Source organism: Chironomus tepperi, unplaced genomic scaffold (genome assembly GCF_022539635.2).
Source record: "Chironomus tepperi strain 1889 unplaced genomic scaffold, CSIRO-AGI_Ctep_v1 contig_445, whole genome shotgun sequence".
In the NCBI taxonomy this organism is placed as follows: Eukaryota; Metazoa; Arthropoda; class Insecta; order Diptera; family Chironomidae; genus Chironomus; species Chironomus tepperi.
Genome location: NW_027226567.1, coordinates 1,928,100 through 1,945,803, shown reverse-complemented (window position 1 = coordinate 1,945,803; position 17,704 = coordinate 1,928,100). Strand labels below are relative to the sequence as shown.

Sequence of the window (17,704 nt, the reverse complement as noted above, 5' to 3'; positions counted from 1 at the left end):
AAAAAAAAAGAATTTACTCTAATTTAGACAGACTTCATTCATAAATCTTTCAATTTTAGATGCAATCAATATTCCATCACAACTCGAGTGGGAATCGAGCATTTTCTGGAAATCTCAAGAAGAAGGAAGTCCATAGTGCCATAACACTCCATCCGATAAAAAGGTCACCATTAATGCATCGAATGTACGCTTATTATCTAGGACTGTTATCACAAGAGCTTCGACAACAATCCCTTTACTTACATCGAGATATTGCTCAAATGATTAGTCTATTACAAATTCCAAAGTCACACAATATGTTAGCACGCGGTGTTCCTTTATTTCGTGAAAATGATAATTTTAATTTTTTAGATGATCATGATATTTTAGGTTAGTAATGAATTAAGGCTCAATTTATTCAAAAACCTCAATGATTTAAATGTGGATATACATTTGCCATCGTGTAGAATCAATTTCTGCAAAAGCATTTCAAGTTTATTGCTGTAACTTAGAGAATTTTACAAAAAACTTTTTGAAGTGGAGAAAAACACGTGGTTTTCAAATTTGAACTTTAAAAAGACGTTAAATATGTAAAAACGTAAATTATCGTCTCTCACATTTAAATTTACTTCAATTGAGGCTTTCTGAATACACAAATGACATCTTGTGCCACTTTTTCATACAGTAAATTATTCATGAATTCCTCCCTTTTTCATTCATTTCCTTTTAGGTAATAATCCAAGTCTGAACCGACACATCCCAGAGAATCTCGAAGAGATAATTGAATGGGATTTTCTTGCCAAAAGTATTTATTCAGCAGCACATTCAAATCCAAAACGTAAAATGGAATCGGCATTAAAAGAAGGCCTTGACGATGTGATAAGAGAGATTATGGAAAACATCAATACATATTCACGACAACGTGGTCGTGTAATTGAATATAGAGAAATTCTTTATGGATATTCACGTGTCAATCCAATGCATGGACATGATTTAATATTAGATCTTCTATTAGTATATAAGAAATATCGTGGTAAGAAAATGACAGTTCCAGTACGGAAGCATTTATATGTTCAACGTTCATTTACTGAGACTAGAATAAGAGAAATTGTTGATGATCCTGAAAGTGCTTATCGTGATTTTGGTGAGTTTAATTAATTTTGTCAAAATTGTTAGATTTCTAATCGATTCTTTCACTTCCAGTGCAAAACAACTCGACAATCTTGAGGTTCACCGACAAAATGAAATCAATATTTAACGAAAAACTCAACAAATTCAGTGAATATTACAATTCACAAGGAAAGAAGCCTAAAATTCCTACCGAATCCACTAATTCTGATAAAATAATCTTTGTTCTTCCACTATCTGGACGTTATGAGACGTTTTTAAGGTTTTTAAATAATTTCGAGGATGTAAGTTGATGGATATGAATGGAATGTGGTGGGAATCGAACCTGTGATGTCTTGGAAGTGAGGATTGTGGTTGTCAGGTTCACTGCAGCCATAGAAGCTTTAATCTTGCACTGACAGATCGGTCTACATATGGCTCGATGCCCAAAACTCCAGTTTGCTATGGAAATGTCAGGCTTATCAAAACTAATTCGATTATTCCTTCTCATTTTAGGTGATTCTCCGCAATAATGAAAATGTTGATCTCATAGTCTCACTATTTATTGACAGCACAGATCCAAAAGTATCACTTCTTCTACAAATAGTCGATGATCTTAATAGGAATTATAGTCGACGAGCAATCATCACAATAAAGCTTTATGGTGAATTTTCACGTGGTGTAGCAATTGATCGAGCAATACAGTCAGGTCATATAAAAGATCACGATATAATATTTTTAATCGATGTCGATATACTGTATTCATCATTGACATTGAAACGAATACGTCAGAATACGATAAAGCATAAGCAAGTTTATTTGCCAATTGTATTTAGTGAATACAATCCGGAACTTGTATCAGCTATTCCAACACCACCAAATATGCATTTAGATAATGAAAACTTTTTATATGATTATAGACGAATGGAAAAAAATTATCAATTTTATGCAAATCAATCAACAATTGTTAATAATGAGAGTGGATATTTTCGTGAATTTGGATACGGTCTTGCATCCATATATAAATGTGATATAATGAATAATAAAATTAATGGATTTGTAACTGATATAAAAGGATGGGGATTGGAAGATGTTAAATTTTTAGAAAAAATTCTTACCGCAAGTCATCAAATACAAAATCAATATTTGTTGTCTATAGCTGAAGGTAATGAATTTAAAAATATATCAAATTTTAATTTAAATATATTTCGATCACCTGATCCATCACTCATACATATCTTCCATCATATAACGTGTGATAAAAATTTAGAAAAGAATCAGTATAAAATGTGCCTTGGCACTAAATCCAATACACTCGGCAATTTTCGATTATTAAAAGAGAAATATTTTATTAAGAATAATTTTATGGGTTTTGTGGGTCGAGTGAAGGAAGTTGTTGCCAATTAGGGAGATACAAAAACAAAAATCATGTTTTGGGTCCAATTTTTAGAATTATGTCCAATTTGTATCTCATACTTATGAATTACCTTTTTACTACCTTATTGCGAATAGTTTCATAGACGTCTCCACAATTGCCAATGCTCTACTTTTTTTTTTGTTAATTTTTAAAATTTATTCTACTTATTTAAGTCATTAGATAGACAATAAATGCATATAATGTCTGTAAATTGATACATTTAAATGAATTGGGACTAGAGACTATCAATGATGCGAACAGACAACGAGCATGTTTATGAGATTGCTTACTAAATTGCCTACTTACTCACTGCAACCATGTTCCTATATGGAGCTTTGGTTGTGCTGAGTAAGATGAGCATGCTAAGTACGCTGAGTATGCTGAGTATACTGAGTATGCTGAATATACTGAGTATGCTGAGTACGCTGAGTATGCTGAGTATGCTTTTTATTCTGAGTACGCTGAATTTGTTTACTTTGCTGAGCATGCTGAGTTGGCTGAGTATGCTGAGCACGCTGAGTACACTAAGTATACTGAGTACGCTGAGCATGGTGACCATGCTGAGCATGCTGCGTATGCTGAGTACGGTGACCATGCTGAGTATGATGATCATGCTGAGTTCGGCGAGTATCCTGAGTATGCTCAATTACATTGATTAAGTACATTCATGAACAACCTCAGTCTGTTAACCATGCTCATTGTCTGTCTTGTTATTTAGCTAAATCTGATTAGGTAGCTACATATGTACACCCACCCTAACCCACTTCACAATTCATTGCCGCCAATCTAGACAAATTCACAAATTGAAAATTAAACTATTTGGGTGATGAAATGGAAACGTGCCTTAGAAATTTTATGATTATTTTTCCTGTTTTATATTATAAAAAAAAAAAAAAATTAAATTTTTAGAAAAATAATAAAAAATGTTAAATTTAAGTTCTTGATTCTTATAAAAAGAAATACTCGGAAAAAAATTATAGAAACAAATTTTTTGGACTCAATAAATAAGCAAAAATTGAATGAGTAATTAAAAAAAATTGTGTTTTATTTATTAATTATGCTTATTTTGCAGGAATCAGCAAGTTGTAGGAGCGATTCATCTAGGAATCCTATGCACACTCATCCTGAACTATCACTCTATAACCTAATTAGCGACAATGTTTTTATTGAAGTTCCTGTTTTATTGCTTCACCTGATTCAATTCCGGACGCATAAATAGTGTGATTGTTCAAGAGCAGTTAGCACGGCTTGACTCTGTCCGACGCTCTAACCACTTGACCATTGCCGCTTTTTCGCTGCTAAATTGACTCTGGCTTTAGACAGGATTTCATCGAATCTGGACTGGATCTAGAGTCATGCTGGCCTAGATCAGGACTTTTGACCAATTCTACGCAGCGTTCTTTGGGATATCTTAGCTTGTTTCGTTACTTTACTGACCGTACAGATCGATTATGATCGATCAGATTATGGATGTCATGTCCCAAATCCTTACTTAATACCTTCCTTGCCCAAAAAAATCTTCTTATCCAAAAAAACTATTCTAGGAAGTAAATTAAAAATCTTCACCACAATAGCTCGTCACACTCTATTACGCAATATTTGCTGATTCTCATGAATATTCAAATTCTTTTTTTTTCGTACTCAAAAATTATTTAATTCAACAAAAATTTTTATCACGACTCATTTAATTCAATAATGTCGCGTCAAATGAATAATTTTTTTTTACAGCTGATAATGTGAGAATGTTTACTTTGTGCGAATTTTTTAGAGGAAATGAGTTGAGTATTCGGTTTGGGAGTTTGTAGTTTAGTGGATAGAAATACGTTATAGCTAGTTGATGGTAAGTTGAAGTCTTGTTGATGACTAGTTCTAACGTATTTTTGACCATTTGGAGTAGCATGCAAGTGTAAAATTTAAGCAAGGATCTGCACTGATGGTATTTCAAACTGAGCTGAGAATCAGCTGTCTTTGGCCATATTTTATTTTCTACAATCGGGAGTCAATGGCTCACGGCCGACTGTTGGTAGAAGGCGTCATTGAACAATCGAGTCGGCTGTTGGTAGAAGGTTTCATCGGGGTAACGGAGACGGCCGATGGCATGTATCCACGGTTACCGTTAACTATCGATGGTAGATGATATTTGACAGACTATTATGATTGCCGTTGGCAAATTGTCAATTCTGATTCAAAGGAAATGATTGCCCTTCAAGTATTCCATGAGTAGTTTTCACTCACTACCTTACTTCGCTGGCTATGAAAATCAATTGTGATCCATGGCCTTCCTCAGATGTCACCTGATACTGTCCTTATTGCTGGCTACCGCATGCTAATTTCCAATAACCAACTGCAAAACTATCTCTATCAACAGCTTCTTTCCATGAATTCTTTGACCACCCTTGTGATTTTCTGAATACGAACAATTGAATACCCATTATTTCCAAAACACACAAGAAGCATGCTCACTTAGGTTAGTACGCTCATTTTCTGTTCGGATTATTTTGCAGAGGAAAGCAAAAATATCCAAAAAATGCGCTTTATTCATCAATCAACTTCCTCAAATTTAAATTATTTGCAACAAATAGAAACTTGACTACATAGAAACACAGCACCAAGTAACCTCAAGTGATATCACAGCAATATAATATATCAGTAAGCATTTTATAACTCATATAGCAAGACGTGCCCGCTAAAAAACATTGACTTTGAGTCGCAAATTTATTGATTATTTTCTTTTCGTTTTTTCTAATATTGTGAATGAAAAAATTGCCATTCATGTGGAAACAATGCTTGTAAAAATAGCACCGACACAGTCTACAACGAATTAGGGAAGTGAAGGAAAAACTAAATTTTCACTTTTAGAAAATTATTCAAGGAGAATTTTTCACTTTTAAATAGAAAAGCCGCAGATAAATAAGGAAATAAAAAATTTATGTCATGTGGTTGCCACATTTTCTTATCAAAGCCTCCTAATTGACTCAATTTTTCAATTAAACTATACATTCTAATAATAATTTGCACACTTCAGTAGACTGCGAGTTGCCAAGACGAACAGAACAGAAAAATTTATGTGAAATTTTACAAATGAGAAAGAGATGATTGAAATAAGTGAGAATGAGTGTCTGGTGATCGTGAGAACGGCAACGGGAAATGAAAATGTGAAAATTGAAAATTTCTCTGCTGAGCATTTTGGTGATTTTTTGGGATATCTTGGTGAATATTATCGATTAAAAATTACGGCAAAGGTCGATGACTCGACAGATTTGCAGTTCCAATTCTTTGTCAAAAGCTTGCCAATTATCGATATGAGAAGTCGGCGTGAAATGCTAATTGAAAGTGGAATTTTTCGGAAGGAAATGAAAATTTATGAAAATTTGCTCCAAAAATTTGTTGAACTTGACAAGCTTCATGACGACAACGAGATGTGGTGTCCAAAAATTTATTTAGTTCGTGATGATTTAATTGTTTTTGAAGATCTGACAACAATTGACTATAAAGTCCTTCCATTCGGAACTTTTGACTTTACAGAGCAACATGTGGAAGCGACTTTGAAATCTTTAGCAAATTTACATGCTTGCAGCATTGCTTATGAAGAAAAAGAGAAAATTTCAATTGGAAAGGAATTCAGTGACATTCTTTTTGAGACTTCAATCTGTGACATTCCGTGGTTCACAGCAGGCTTGGATATCATCAAAATCATAGCAAAAGATGAGGTTGGAATTGAAAATTCTGATAAATTTTATGACAAAATTTTTGGTGTAATTGAAGTCATGGAAAAATCTCCTTTTGATGTCCCGAAAGTCTTGTGTCATCGTGACATTTGGAAGAACAATTTAATGTTTCGTGATGATCCACTGAACTGTGTTTTAATTGACTTTCAGACATCGCGTTATCTTTCATTATCTGTTGACGTCACAATGGCAATAATATGCACATCAAATAGGAATCATTATGAGAAATTGATGAGCTATTATCTCCAGTTTTACTATCAACATCTTGAAAGGAAATTATCAAAATTCTCCATCGATTTGAGTACTTTAATGAACTACGAAGTTTTCCTGCAAAGCTGTGAATACCACAAGAAAGTACTCTTAGTCTATAAAACATTTGTTGTGTCTTTAACCCAAGTGCCTCAAGAATTGTTCAAAAACTTTTCTGATGATGATTATCGAGATTTTGCATCTGGTGATCGTTATAGATTAGTGAAGAAATTCATGGAACAAGATGAGACTTTTAAGGAACGATTACTTGATGCTGTTGGAGCTGTAATTGAAGGATTAAAGGATGTAAATTGACGGAAAGGATTAATTGGATTAGAATTGATAAATGATGACTATAAATTTGGATTAAATAACTTAATTAAAGAAAGAATCTTTAAAATTTGTAATTTATACTTAAATATCAATAGATTCCTAACTAGTACAAACTGTATCTGGCAATAAAATAGCAAATTTTGATAAAAAAGCATTTTAAGAATTTTTCAGACTTTATTTCCCATGTCTAGAATGATAAAACCGCGCTTATGTTTACACTGCCGGCAAATCAGATGACCTTGTCGTAAGCACATGGTTTATGCCTTAGTATGAGTCTTGCGACTGTATTGAGAACTACTTTTCATGTCTACAAGAAAGATGAATGAATTTTTTAGTGCTTATTCACACAACTTTATTTAAAAATCAATTTTCAACACAAATGTAATAAAAGATATGTTTACAATACAAGTGGAACTCCTGAATCATGCAAAAAATTGTTTTTATTTTGGTTTTAAAGGCAATAATTGGAAATACGCAGAAAAAAGTGTAAACAAAACAAATATTGCGTCATTTTTCTGGACTTCGAGATGAATTTTAATTAGATTGAAGCCTGATCTAATTAAATTGAGTTATTACGCATGTAAAATCATTAAGATTCCAGGTAGAACCATTCTTAACATTCTAGGAATTTGAAATAAACAAATTAAATTGAATAAATGTGTTTTTGCTCTTTAATATCTTAAATATCTGACTTAATAAGAGGCAGAACTCAGTCAGCAACTCAGCAATGAACACGGTAAGTCCACAAAATCCAAACTTATCACATGAATTCATCAATTACAGCCTTAACAGAATCTAAAATTCTCTTTTTAAACATTGCATCTTTATCCATAAATCTCTTGACCAGCCGCCATCGATCTCCACCTAAATACTCAACATGATCCTCCTTGCTAAAATCGTCAAACAAATTTTCAGGAACTTGAGTTTCAGTCACAACCAATGTCTTGTAAACTATCAAAACCTTCTTGTGGTATTGACAACTTTTTAGGAAGTTCTGATATTTCATGATCATCTTTAGGTTCAAAGAGAATTTTGACAATTTCCTTTCAAGATGTTGATAATAAAACTTGAGGTAATAGCTCAGCATTTTCTCATAATGATTTCTATTTGTTGTGCATATTATAGCCATTGTTACGTCAACAGATAAGGAAAGATATCGCGATGTTTGGAAGTCAATTAAAACACAGTTCAGTGGATCATCACGGAACATTAAATTGTTCTTCCAAATGTCACGATGACACAAGACTTTCGGGACATCAAAAGGAGATTTTTCCATGACTTCAATTACACCGAAAATTTTGTCATAAAATTCATCAGAATTTTCAATTCCAAACTCATCTTTTGCTATGATTTTGATGATATCCAAGCCTGCTGTGAACCACGGAATGTCATAAATTGAAGTCTCAAAAAGAATGTCACTAAATTCCTTTCCAATTGATAATTTCTCTTTCTCTTCATAAGCAATGCTGCAAGCATGTAAATTTGCTAAAGATTTCAAAGTCGCTTCCACATGTTGCTGTGTAAAGTCAAAAGTTCCGAATGGAAGGACTTTATAGTCAATTGTTGTCAGATCCTCAAAAACAATTAAATCATCACGAACTAAATAAATTTTTGGACACCACATCTCGTTGTCATCATGAAGCTTGTCTAGTTCCACAAATTTTTGGAGCAAATTTTCATAAATTTTCATTTCCTTCCGAAAAATTCCACTTTCAATTAGCATGTCTCGACGACTTCTGAAGTCAACAATTGGCAGGCTTTTGATGAAGAATTGGAACTCCTGAACATCACAAGAATTGACTCTAGCAGTGATGATGAGTCGATAATATTCACCAAGATATCCCAAAAAGTCACCAAAACGGTTGGATGTATAGTTAAGGACGTTGAAACTTTTTGGTCCAATTACTTTTTTGACAATAGTCAAGCATTCGTTCTCAGTTAATATTACCATTGTAGATTATTTAAAAAATCCTGTCTTGTCTTAACACTTGTTAAATAGATACTAAACATTTTTAGCGGATTGATGCTGAATATTAAGTACCAAAATTGAGCGAATCTGAAATTTTTAATGGACATGCTCTCATTTTTCATGGATAAACTGAGAGTATTTTGGCAATTTTCTTCAGAGATCAAGATCGTCCCATATATAGAACGTAAAATGTTCAAGGCAGTTCAAGGTAAACCAAAACAAATGTTCCGCAAACATGTGACGTTTGCTAAAAAGCGCCGGTTCTCTTCGTCATTAATATTTTGCGAGAATATGTAGATTTTTTACTCCGTGCATTGAGTAAGAACTGATCTTCGTTAATATTTTATTGATTTTCTCTTGACGTCGCTTATTTTATAGCTATGATGCTTTGTTATTGACATTAATTTTGAATATTAGGAATATGCGGAATTAAATTTAAAAGGAATCTAAACTTCTGGATGCATAAAATAAGATATTTGATAGCTTTTCAGTTGTTTAAGCAACTTTCAAACTTGATTTGAATTTTTAATTAGTTTTATTTATTTAATTACAGCAGATTTGGCTTCTTTCTTTTCTTCCTCGTTGACAAAAGGTGATTTTAGACTTTTTTGACCATCAACAGAATAGCACAGGTGTGATAATCGATCCAAAATCCGAACCAAGGTTGATGTGACACCCGAAATGCACAAGACGAAGAAATGGTCAAAAATAAGGTTCCAAAACAGCGTCACACCCTTGCTTCAGACTAGATTTGATGTAATTCAAACTTAGGTTAGGGTCAAGTAGAGATGAGGAATCATTTTCAGCAATTTCTACGCCGTGTGCCTTTCGAGACTGTGCCGGGGTTTGAACCAAATCTGAATTCTACACTAAACCAAGGCCAGATTTTTGATTGATTAACCGATTTGTGCTATTAATTGTGGTAGACTAAATAGTGTGTAATGTTGTGAGCATTGTGTGAATCCATGTCAGATTGAGAGATTAGTGGGAATCGAACCAACGTACTCACAAAAGAATAATACTGATTTCCAGTCTGTTACCTAACCACTCAACCACAGAGGCCTTAATCTCACTCTAGCAGATTCTCCAATATATGCCTCGATACCACAGATTCCACTTTGCTTACAAACCGCTTTGTGTTATTCTAAATTGATTAATTACGATTTTAAATATGCAAATTTAAGATTCTAATTCTTCTTTTTCCTTTATATTGCAATGTTTCTTGACCTTGGATATCCACGAACCGATTTTTTCTTTGACAAAAGGCTTCACATCGGCAATATCATGCAATTTACTTTTGTAAAGCTTTCGGAAGATCTTTGTTTCCTCAACAGTTGTGTAAATTGCACTTCGAATCGATGAAAAAAGCCGGCCACAACTGTCTGAACATTTTGATTCATAAAGTAGCTGCAAAAATAATAAAGTTAGAATATTGAAGCTTCTAGCTCGGTCAACGACTTTACCAGCTTATCAACACAGCTCCTAGATCGAGTCTTATGTTCACAATCCTTCAAATAATCAATAAATTTGCCAACATAATCGACAGCTTTCCTATGAAATCTTTCACAATGTCGATAACTTCCATCAATTTGTTCAATTGTTGTTTCAGTCAAATTAACAATCTGTTCCACAAATGGCTTAAATGTAGGAACAATGGCATGCAAATATGACTTGACGCATGACTCATTTGCACTATATATATCCCAAACTTTTTCGATTTCCGTTTCAAAACGATCACAAAATTGCTGAAAGTAAATCACGGGAGGCGATGAGTCAAGCAAACTCCCAGAAAAGAACTCGTTTAGTGCTGTTTTGTGCAAATTTTCAATTCCGTTTAATAAATTTGAGGTTTTTTCACAGACGGTGTAGAAGACATACTGCAGCTTTCTGTCAAAGTTTTGGATCTGATAATTAATACACATGTGATTCCATACTTTGTGGATATTCTCGTATGGCTCACGATATTTTGAGATTTTAGATAATATTGCTTTATAAATCTCAAAATATGATTTGTCAATTGCTAATTTTGATTCTTGTTGGAATTCTTCGTATGTAAATCTTAAAACCCTTAAATGCTCATCAATAATTCGATTTTCTGATGAAGTTAATGAAAATATTGAATAAATTAAAAATACAAGTTTTAAATTTAAATTCATTTTTACTCTTCAAATATTAAAATTGAACTGTGTCTTTTATTGTAAATGTTTATAACATCGGAAATACCATTAAATTGGTCTATAACAATTCCTACATTTTGTTACTATCACGATTGACACGATTGTTTCTACTTTCAAGGTGATGATTGTTTTTAATTTACAATTCATGAATTCAACGAACTTTGAAAATTTGAATTTTCTAAAAGAGTTTCAAAGGGTTAAAAACTATGATGCTTTGATTATTTTGTAAATAAATCTCAGCAAGCAGTGAAAAATCATCAAAATCACGTAAATTAATTCAAAAATCATTCATTTAAGTCAATTTTATTGTTTGATCAACTGTGGCAATGAAGATATTTCAAGGTGAGTCCAGAATTTCCAAAATTTTTAAGGAATGTCTCCAAGTAAAATCGTTTTATTACTTTTGGGATTTACCATCAATAGTTATTTGATATGAGCATCTAATAAGTGTTCTAGTCACATTCAATTATGCCTTGTCACCATTACATACTAATAAGCGTTTTATATTTGGAAATTCTTCGGTAAGTTAGTGGTATTTTTCATTTTTCCATCAGCATCATGGATGAAAATTGACAGTCATACTTTTATTGCTCCAAATACACGTGTTTTCTAAGTTTTTATTTTTGGAACATGTTGATGACATTGGCAATGAGCATAAATGAAATTTAATTACATCAGTTAGTCGAAAATACATTTTACAAATTTTAAAACATTCAGAATTTTGTTATGACTCCTACTCATTTTTGGCTTATTTATAGAATGCGAGAATATTGAAAATTTTTGGTATTTTAAATATGTGCGAATTACATAAATTAATACTTAGTTTGTTGATTTTTCCAATCTCAAATATGTGTATAGGATCAAACAGCTTTGGATGACCTTGATAGTCAAAATATTGAAAATTGAATTACGTTCCAGTTTGAACCAGAGTTCGATGTCGGCAATTCTGCTACGTGGAGTCATGTCGACTTAGAGCTTTGCCTTGAACATTCCTTCGTATCATCAGCTAACGTAAATCCATTTAAACCCATTGAAATATTCAAAAAATTTCCCCGGTTCAGAGGAACAAAAGAGTTGATTGACATCTTTAAAGCTTTATCAGTTACTATAATCAAAAGTAAATCGTATATCCAAATATTTACTATTGTAAACACGTGGATTAAACTTATTGACTTAAAAAAACATTAAAAACTTCTTTGAAAACTTCTTTTTACGATTAATGGTGAATTTCAGTGACAATTCTTAGAGAAGCATCTCCATCACTAAACCAGTCGTCCAAAAAATTTACACCATCATCACTGATCCGCTCTCAGAAATCTTCGACGTAATATTTCGTATTAAAGAAAACTGAGAAGTTTAATAAAGTTTCAGTGTGGATCGAAGTTTTGTAGAAGATAGTCGCTGTTTAGCTCCGTTGCTAAAGAGAAATTAAATATTTCTGTATATGCGACAGAAAACAAGTTTTGTTTACGTCAGTTGAAGCTTTATTAATTGATACAACACGTTAGCAAGACAATTTTTTTGGTGGCATTTTTTTTAGAGTATTTTAAATAATTTTTTGTTATTGATTTGTACGGAGAAAGCTTCCGGAAATTAGAATTTCATTATTTACTTAGGTATATGATTCATTTTTCATTCCATGACTAGCAATGACTAATTTTATTCTCATATTCTAGGTCAAAAGTTATAATTTTAATTAAATATGTTATCAGAGGAGGAAAAATTTTCACTTAATCCAATTAGATCGACAATTCTTAATGGTGCTGCTGTATGTCAAAGAACCATAACAAGTTTAGTATGTGTAACTAATAATCTACCTTATTTTTGCATTTATAGTTTGTTGATATTAAACACCAAGACTACGAAAATTCAGAATATTTTTCATTCAAGCGGCTTTTGAAGAAGTCATACTTTCGTGATCGCAGCTTTTTGACAAAATTTATCAAAACAAGATTTAAATTTTTCAATCGACCGAGTGCAAATGATTTGAGTCCATTTGAACGAATGTTAATATCGAATGAAGATAAATCAGCTATTATCAGTTTGTTGATAAAATCATTCAATTTGTGGAATAATGTTGATTTTTGGACAAAAATGGTGAATATTGAGGAAATCATGAAACATTACGCAACCAGCAGAGATGCCAATTTAAAGAATTTATTTAGTATTTTGATGTATGACTGGCACTGCCCTAAAGAAGAATCAAGTTATTATGTCTTATCTGAAAAGTTTGAAGCTTACGCATTGTCAGGTGAATCGTTATTTACAAGACTGTACAGTATAATCGACAGTGAGGAACACATAGGATATAATCGCATTTGTTTACGAATAATTTATCAATATCTACATGAGAAAATGAGTACAATTGAGAATTTCTACGAAAAAACATTATTTCAAGACATAATTACACATACAGTCAGTGATGCTTTAAATATTAAAAATGAGGAATATAAAATTCAAATTCTTAAAATTCTCACAGTCTTCTTGGACAATACGGGTGATGATATTTATAAACATTTAAAAGAACAAATTTTAGAATGTGCTAATTACAAATTTGAATGTCATTCGGTCTATAGAATATCGCTTGACTCAATTCAAAAACATTGTGATGAAAAGTTTTTTAAAATTGTTTTTTTACTCAAAGAGAATCGACTGAAAAAATTTGAATTTGAATTTGAGGATTTCATAAAAACATATCAACATTTCTATGGTGAATATTGGAAAGTAGCTATTAAGCCAAATGCAAGATTACTTTATCATATCTGTGAGGAGCAGTGCGAGAAGAAACTACTTAAAACTGTTGAATTTATATTCCTTAAATGTCCATTTATTGAGCTAAATTCAACAATTCTTACAACATTTGAGGAAGTAGCAGATTTTGAGACAGTTTTTAATGAACCGCTTAAGAAGAGTGAGGAAGAATTTCTCGTAAGTATTACCTTCAATTCTACAAACTTCTAGTCACTAACTAACATCTTTTAATTCTAATGTAGATAAAAATCTACGATTTCTTCGATAAAGAGTTTATTCAGTGCATGGATGACTTCCAAAAGCTATGTCTAAACAACAAAAAATTTACAAGGAAAATTCTTTTTGGTAGAAAAAGTGTTGAACACAAGAGCCTTTTAGAGGATATTTTAGCTCAACCCAGACTTTATTCAATACTTGGTGACATTTGGAAGAAATTTCATCTGTACTCAAAACCTGAAATATTGACTTTGGTAATTATTTTTAGCACATTTTATACATCAAATTGTGTTAACACATCTGATATAATTATTACAGAAAAATCACATGGGTAAATCCTTAATCCACTATGCACATGAGGCGGGTGTTAATCAAATGGTCGAATTCTTAAACCTACCAATGTATCACAAGACGGAGGACTTTAACCGTCCAAAATACTACATGGTCATGCAAAATTCTCAAATTTATTCACTGACCGGAAAGTCACTGCTTGAATATCAGATTGACATTTTTCTTGGCATGGAGGAACTCGAGTATGGCGTTGACTTATTTGTCAGGATAATTTATCTACTAGAAGAGATTGGAACAATCAATGAAATTCAATCGGATGAAGTAATTGATTATTTCTTAAAATTGATGGGTAAAACTGATCAATATGCTCATGAACTTTTCGAAATTGATGACTTGCTGGGTATTATGGTTATTTATTGGACACCACATAAAGGACAGTACGAGGACTATAAGCAAAAAATGATACAAATTAATCCATTTTTTGACATTCTGTTTATGACAATTGAGAAGAAGTATGATGAATTTGTGGAAAGCTTTTCATCTAAATTTGATGAATTGGAAGACGTTTATGAAACAAGATATGACGTCAGTGTAACGCAGAGAGATACCGATGACCACCTGTATGAGCTATATTCTTCAAATTTCATGTTCATTCTATTTCTGGCTGCCATAAGAACAAATCAACACAAACTTATTGATTTTATATTTAAGAATGATTGGTTTGTCACGATAAATTTTGGATTTCCTGAGAATGTTAAGACAAGTGAGATACATTACTATGCTGCCTTAAACTTACTGAAACATCGTCATGAACTAGGAAGAGCTAATATTCCAGAGGATTGGTTGACACACGAAGTACTTGATGACTTTCTAGACTCGAGAATATGCTATAGAGATAAAGACTATATAGAAATTGATTGCACAAGTTTGCTGCATGCTGAAAGTCAAAAAATCAAAGTTAGAGGACCAGCAGATGTCACCGATAAGTTATTGATGCTGGAAGACACAATGTCATTGGCTTATATTAGGGACCATGAAAATCTAAAAAAATTGATCGCACATCCTGTGGTGGAAACTTACATCAACCTTAAACGCTTCAAATACCAGAGAATATTTGTGTACAACTTTTGGGCTTTTGTGTTCCTGTACATTGTGCCGTTTGTTGCTCTTATTTCATATAATCACAACGATAATTCTAACAATGCAATTTGGACTATATTAATGAGCAATAGATTACATTACATTGGAATCATCTTCTTGATATTTAGGGAATCATTTCAATGTATCATTTCTGGTTCCTTTATCTCATACATAAAACAACGTTCTAATATCTTCGATATGATTCTTATAGCACTTTCAATTGCCCTGTCAGTTAGTAGTTATTGTAAGAGTAATGGCTTAATAGACATCAGTTCCTCGTCTATGGCATTTCTGGAGGTTGCCTTGATATTGTTTACAACAATAAGCGCAACTTCCCTAATACCGTTATCATACGTACCTATAAATATGCAAATTTTAAAGAAAGTATCACTGACATTCCTCAATATCTTTTACACATTCGCAATAATTTTGATTGCCTTCAGCTTCTCATTCTGTATAATGTTTGAAGATCCATGTAGAAATGCTAAAAATGGTACAATTAATTGTCCTGAAACAACCTTAAAGAAAAACGATTCAGATAAAGAAGAAGAAAAAGATCCAACTGATAATTTCCAGTATCCACATACAGCCTTAATGAAAATTATGACAATGTTAAGTGGAGAATATTCTATCGAACCAATCACACTATCACCATATCAACTTGCGTTCTTTGCTGTATTCGTGACTACATCATTTATATTATTCAATCTTATACTTGGTTTATCAATTGAAGATGTTCAAGAATTGAAAAATGGATCAAGACTGTTCAATCTATTGACGCAGACAAAGAAATTGATAAATGTCGGACAGAAACTGGATATTTACTACAACTTTATAGTGTAAGTTAATTTATTTTACGATATGTCATAAAATAGCTAATGATTCTTTTATCCATAGAGATTACAATGAGAACAGATATCTATCCGAAGCAAAACTCGACATATTTAAGGATATATTGCTAAATATCTCAACAACCATCGTCAGATTTTCCCTATCAAAATACATTTATGTCCACAGCATTCAAAAGATCTATGTGAATATCAAGACTAGAGAAGTTTTTATTAATGCTAATCGAAAGTATGAACCAATTCTGAAAACTATGGGATATAGAAATAATGACAGATATATAGTAAATGAAACTACATTAACAGAAATTCAACAAATTATAAACGTAAAGAACAAGAAAATGTTTAAGAATCTAAAAAAGACGATGCAGACGATTGAATGAACACAAAAATGGCAAACTTGTGTTCGTATGGGCTATCTAGTTTTTGGACGGTAATTCTTAAGGTGTGAACTGGTGTGATAAAAAAGTTGATTTTGAAGTTCTTGGAAAAGTCTTCTTCTTAGATATAAGATTTGTAAACCAGAATTATTTTATTGACCAATTTTAGAATGAAAAGGATAACATGAAAAATATTGCAGCATTTTTAAGTTTTTTTGTGACTAGTTATTTTAAAACAAAATATATAAATTATAAAAAATTGTAATAATAAGTCAAAAATTTGTTGATTTATTAAACAGATTTTTGGTTTTAGTTATACAGCAAAGCTTTTGCAGATTATAGCAATAAAATCTTTGTATCAGTGTTATAAACTTTTTTGTTCACGAATATTCTAATCGTAAATAATCTAAATACGAAGAAGATTATAAAATTCAAATACAGATTATAATCCGAGGAAGCTTTGGCTATATTTTATAACAATAAAAAATAATCTAGTCTTCACTTTATTGATATTTAATTCGACAATATTTAATTGCTTACTAGAATCCTTCTTCGACTTGGAGTCTAGATTGCTACAAAAAGTTTTATGACATCTGACTCTTGTTGACGACATCACAAAGCATCCAAATTCTCTGTTTTAACATTTTAACATTCTAACATTCTCGTATTGTCGCACGAACGGCACAAATTAAGAAAACTCCTCCACGCAGCTTTTAAGGCTCCAATAAATCTTTTATTAATATCAAGTAGAAACCACCACCATGTGGCATCCGCGTGACAACCATTTGATATCCATATCCCAGACAATTTGTATCCATCTAGAAGATTCATTTGATGTTAATAAAAGAGCTTTATTTGGGCCATAAACCCTCAGTAACGAAGCCATTCTAATGTATACCCATTGAGTCGTTCTACGCCATATTGCTTTTTGAAGCTCCAAGACGTCTTTTTTCATAAGTTTGAGCAACATTTAAGTTTATTTCTTTTTGCGCTTTATAACCCAATAAGTGTAAATGATGCATTTCCTTGTTCAAGATGATTGTTGGGAATAAAAACAGCTTTTCTTTTCTTCTTATTTCATTGTCAGAAGAGATTCTTTTGTGGAATTTGACAAACACTCGA

The 17,704-nt window shown here is 32.1% G+C and overlaps 4 protein-coding genes across 4 annotated transcripts in view; 3 read left to right on the top strand and 1 right to left on the bottom strand.

Moving 5' to 3' along the window:
- Chsy (Chondroitin sulfate synthase) overlaps window positions 1-3,382 on the top strand; it is a 29,390-nt gene extending 26,008 nt beyond the window's left edge. Inside the window, exons 7-10 of the mRNA XM_070650214.1 lie at window positions 60-369; window positions 710-1,123; window positions 1,183-1,391; window positions 1,603-3,382. Of these exons, the coding sequence (XP_070506315.1) occupies window positions 60-369; window positions 710-1,123; window positions 1,183-1,391; window positions 1,603-2,493 (1,824 nt within the window). The 3' untranslated portion in view covers window positions 2,494-3,382. The remainder of the gene's footprint in view (window positions 1-59; window positions 370-709; window positions 1,124-1,182; window positions 1,392-1,602) is intronic.
- Window positions 3,383-3,578: 196 nt separating this feature from the next.
- LOC139098097 (uncharacterized) lies at window positions 3,579-6,931 on the top strand. The gene has a single exon (XM_070650215.1). It carries the CDS (start codon window positions 5,596-5,598, stop codon window positions 6,793-6,795), a length of 1,200 nt encoding a protein of 399 aa, XP_070506316.1. The 5' UTR covers window positions 3,579-5,595; the 3' UTR covers window positions 6,796-6,931.
- A 525-nt stretch (window positions 6,932-7,456) lies between these two features.
- Window positions 7,457-10,861, bottom strand: LOC139098392 (uncharacterized). Its single transcript, XM_070650587.1, has 2 exons — window positions 10,246-10,861; window positions 7,457-10,189 (listed from the first exon to the last, which is right to left on the bottom strand). Exon 2 carries the CDS (start codon window positions 8,762-8,764, stop codon window positions 7,574-7,576), a length of 1,191 nt encoding a protein of 396 aa, XP_070506688.1. The 5' UTR covers window positions 8,765-10,189; window positions 10,246-10,861; the 3' UTR covers window positions 7,457-7,573.
- Window positions 10,862-12,160: 1,299 nt separating this feature from the next.
- LOC139098393 (uncharacterized) lies at window positions 12,161-16,956 on the top strand. The gene is made up of 6 exons (XM_070650588.1): window positions 12,161-12,575; window positions 12,636-12,727; window positions 12,796-13,887; window positions 13,953-14,180; window positions 14,245-16,196; window positions 16,255-16,956. Exons 2-6 carry the CDS (start codon window positions 12,662-12,664, stop codon window positions 16,583-16,585), a joined length of 3,669 nt encoding a protein of 1,222 aa, XP_070506689.1. The 5' UTR covers window positions 12,161-12,575; window positions 12,636-12,661; the 3' UTR covers window positions 16,586-16,956.
- The last annotated feature ends 748 nt before the right edge of the window (window positions 16,957-17,704 follow it).

Bases quoted from the DNA above. Each gene is read 5' to 3' on its own strand.
- LOC139098097 (XM_070650215.1), top strand. From the start codon at position 5,596: ATGATTGAAATAAGTGAGAATGAGTGTCTGGTGATCGTGAGAACGGCA.
- LOC139098392 (XM_070650587.1), bottom strand. From the start codon at position 8,764: ATGGTAATATTAACTGAGAACGAATGCTTGACTATTGTCAAAAAAGTA.
- LOC139098393 (XM_070650588.1), top strand. From the start codon at position 12,662: ATGTTATCAGAGGAGGAAAAATTTTCACTTAATCCAATTAGATCGACA. The intron at 12,728-12,795 runs GTATGTCAAAGA...TTGCATTTATAG, and splicing joins CAATTCTTAATGGTGCTGCT to TTTGTTGATATTAAACACCA. The intron at 13,888-13,952 runs GTAAGTATTACC...ATTCTAATGTAG, and splicing joins AGAGTGAGGAAGAATTTCTC to ATAAAAATCTACGATTTCTT.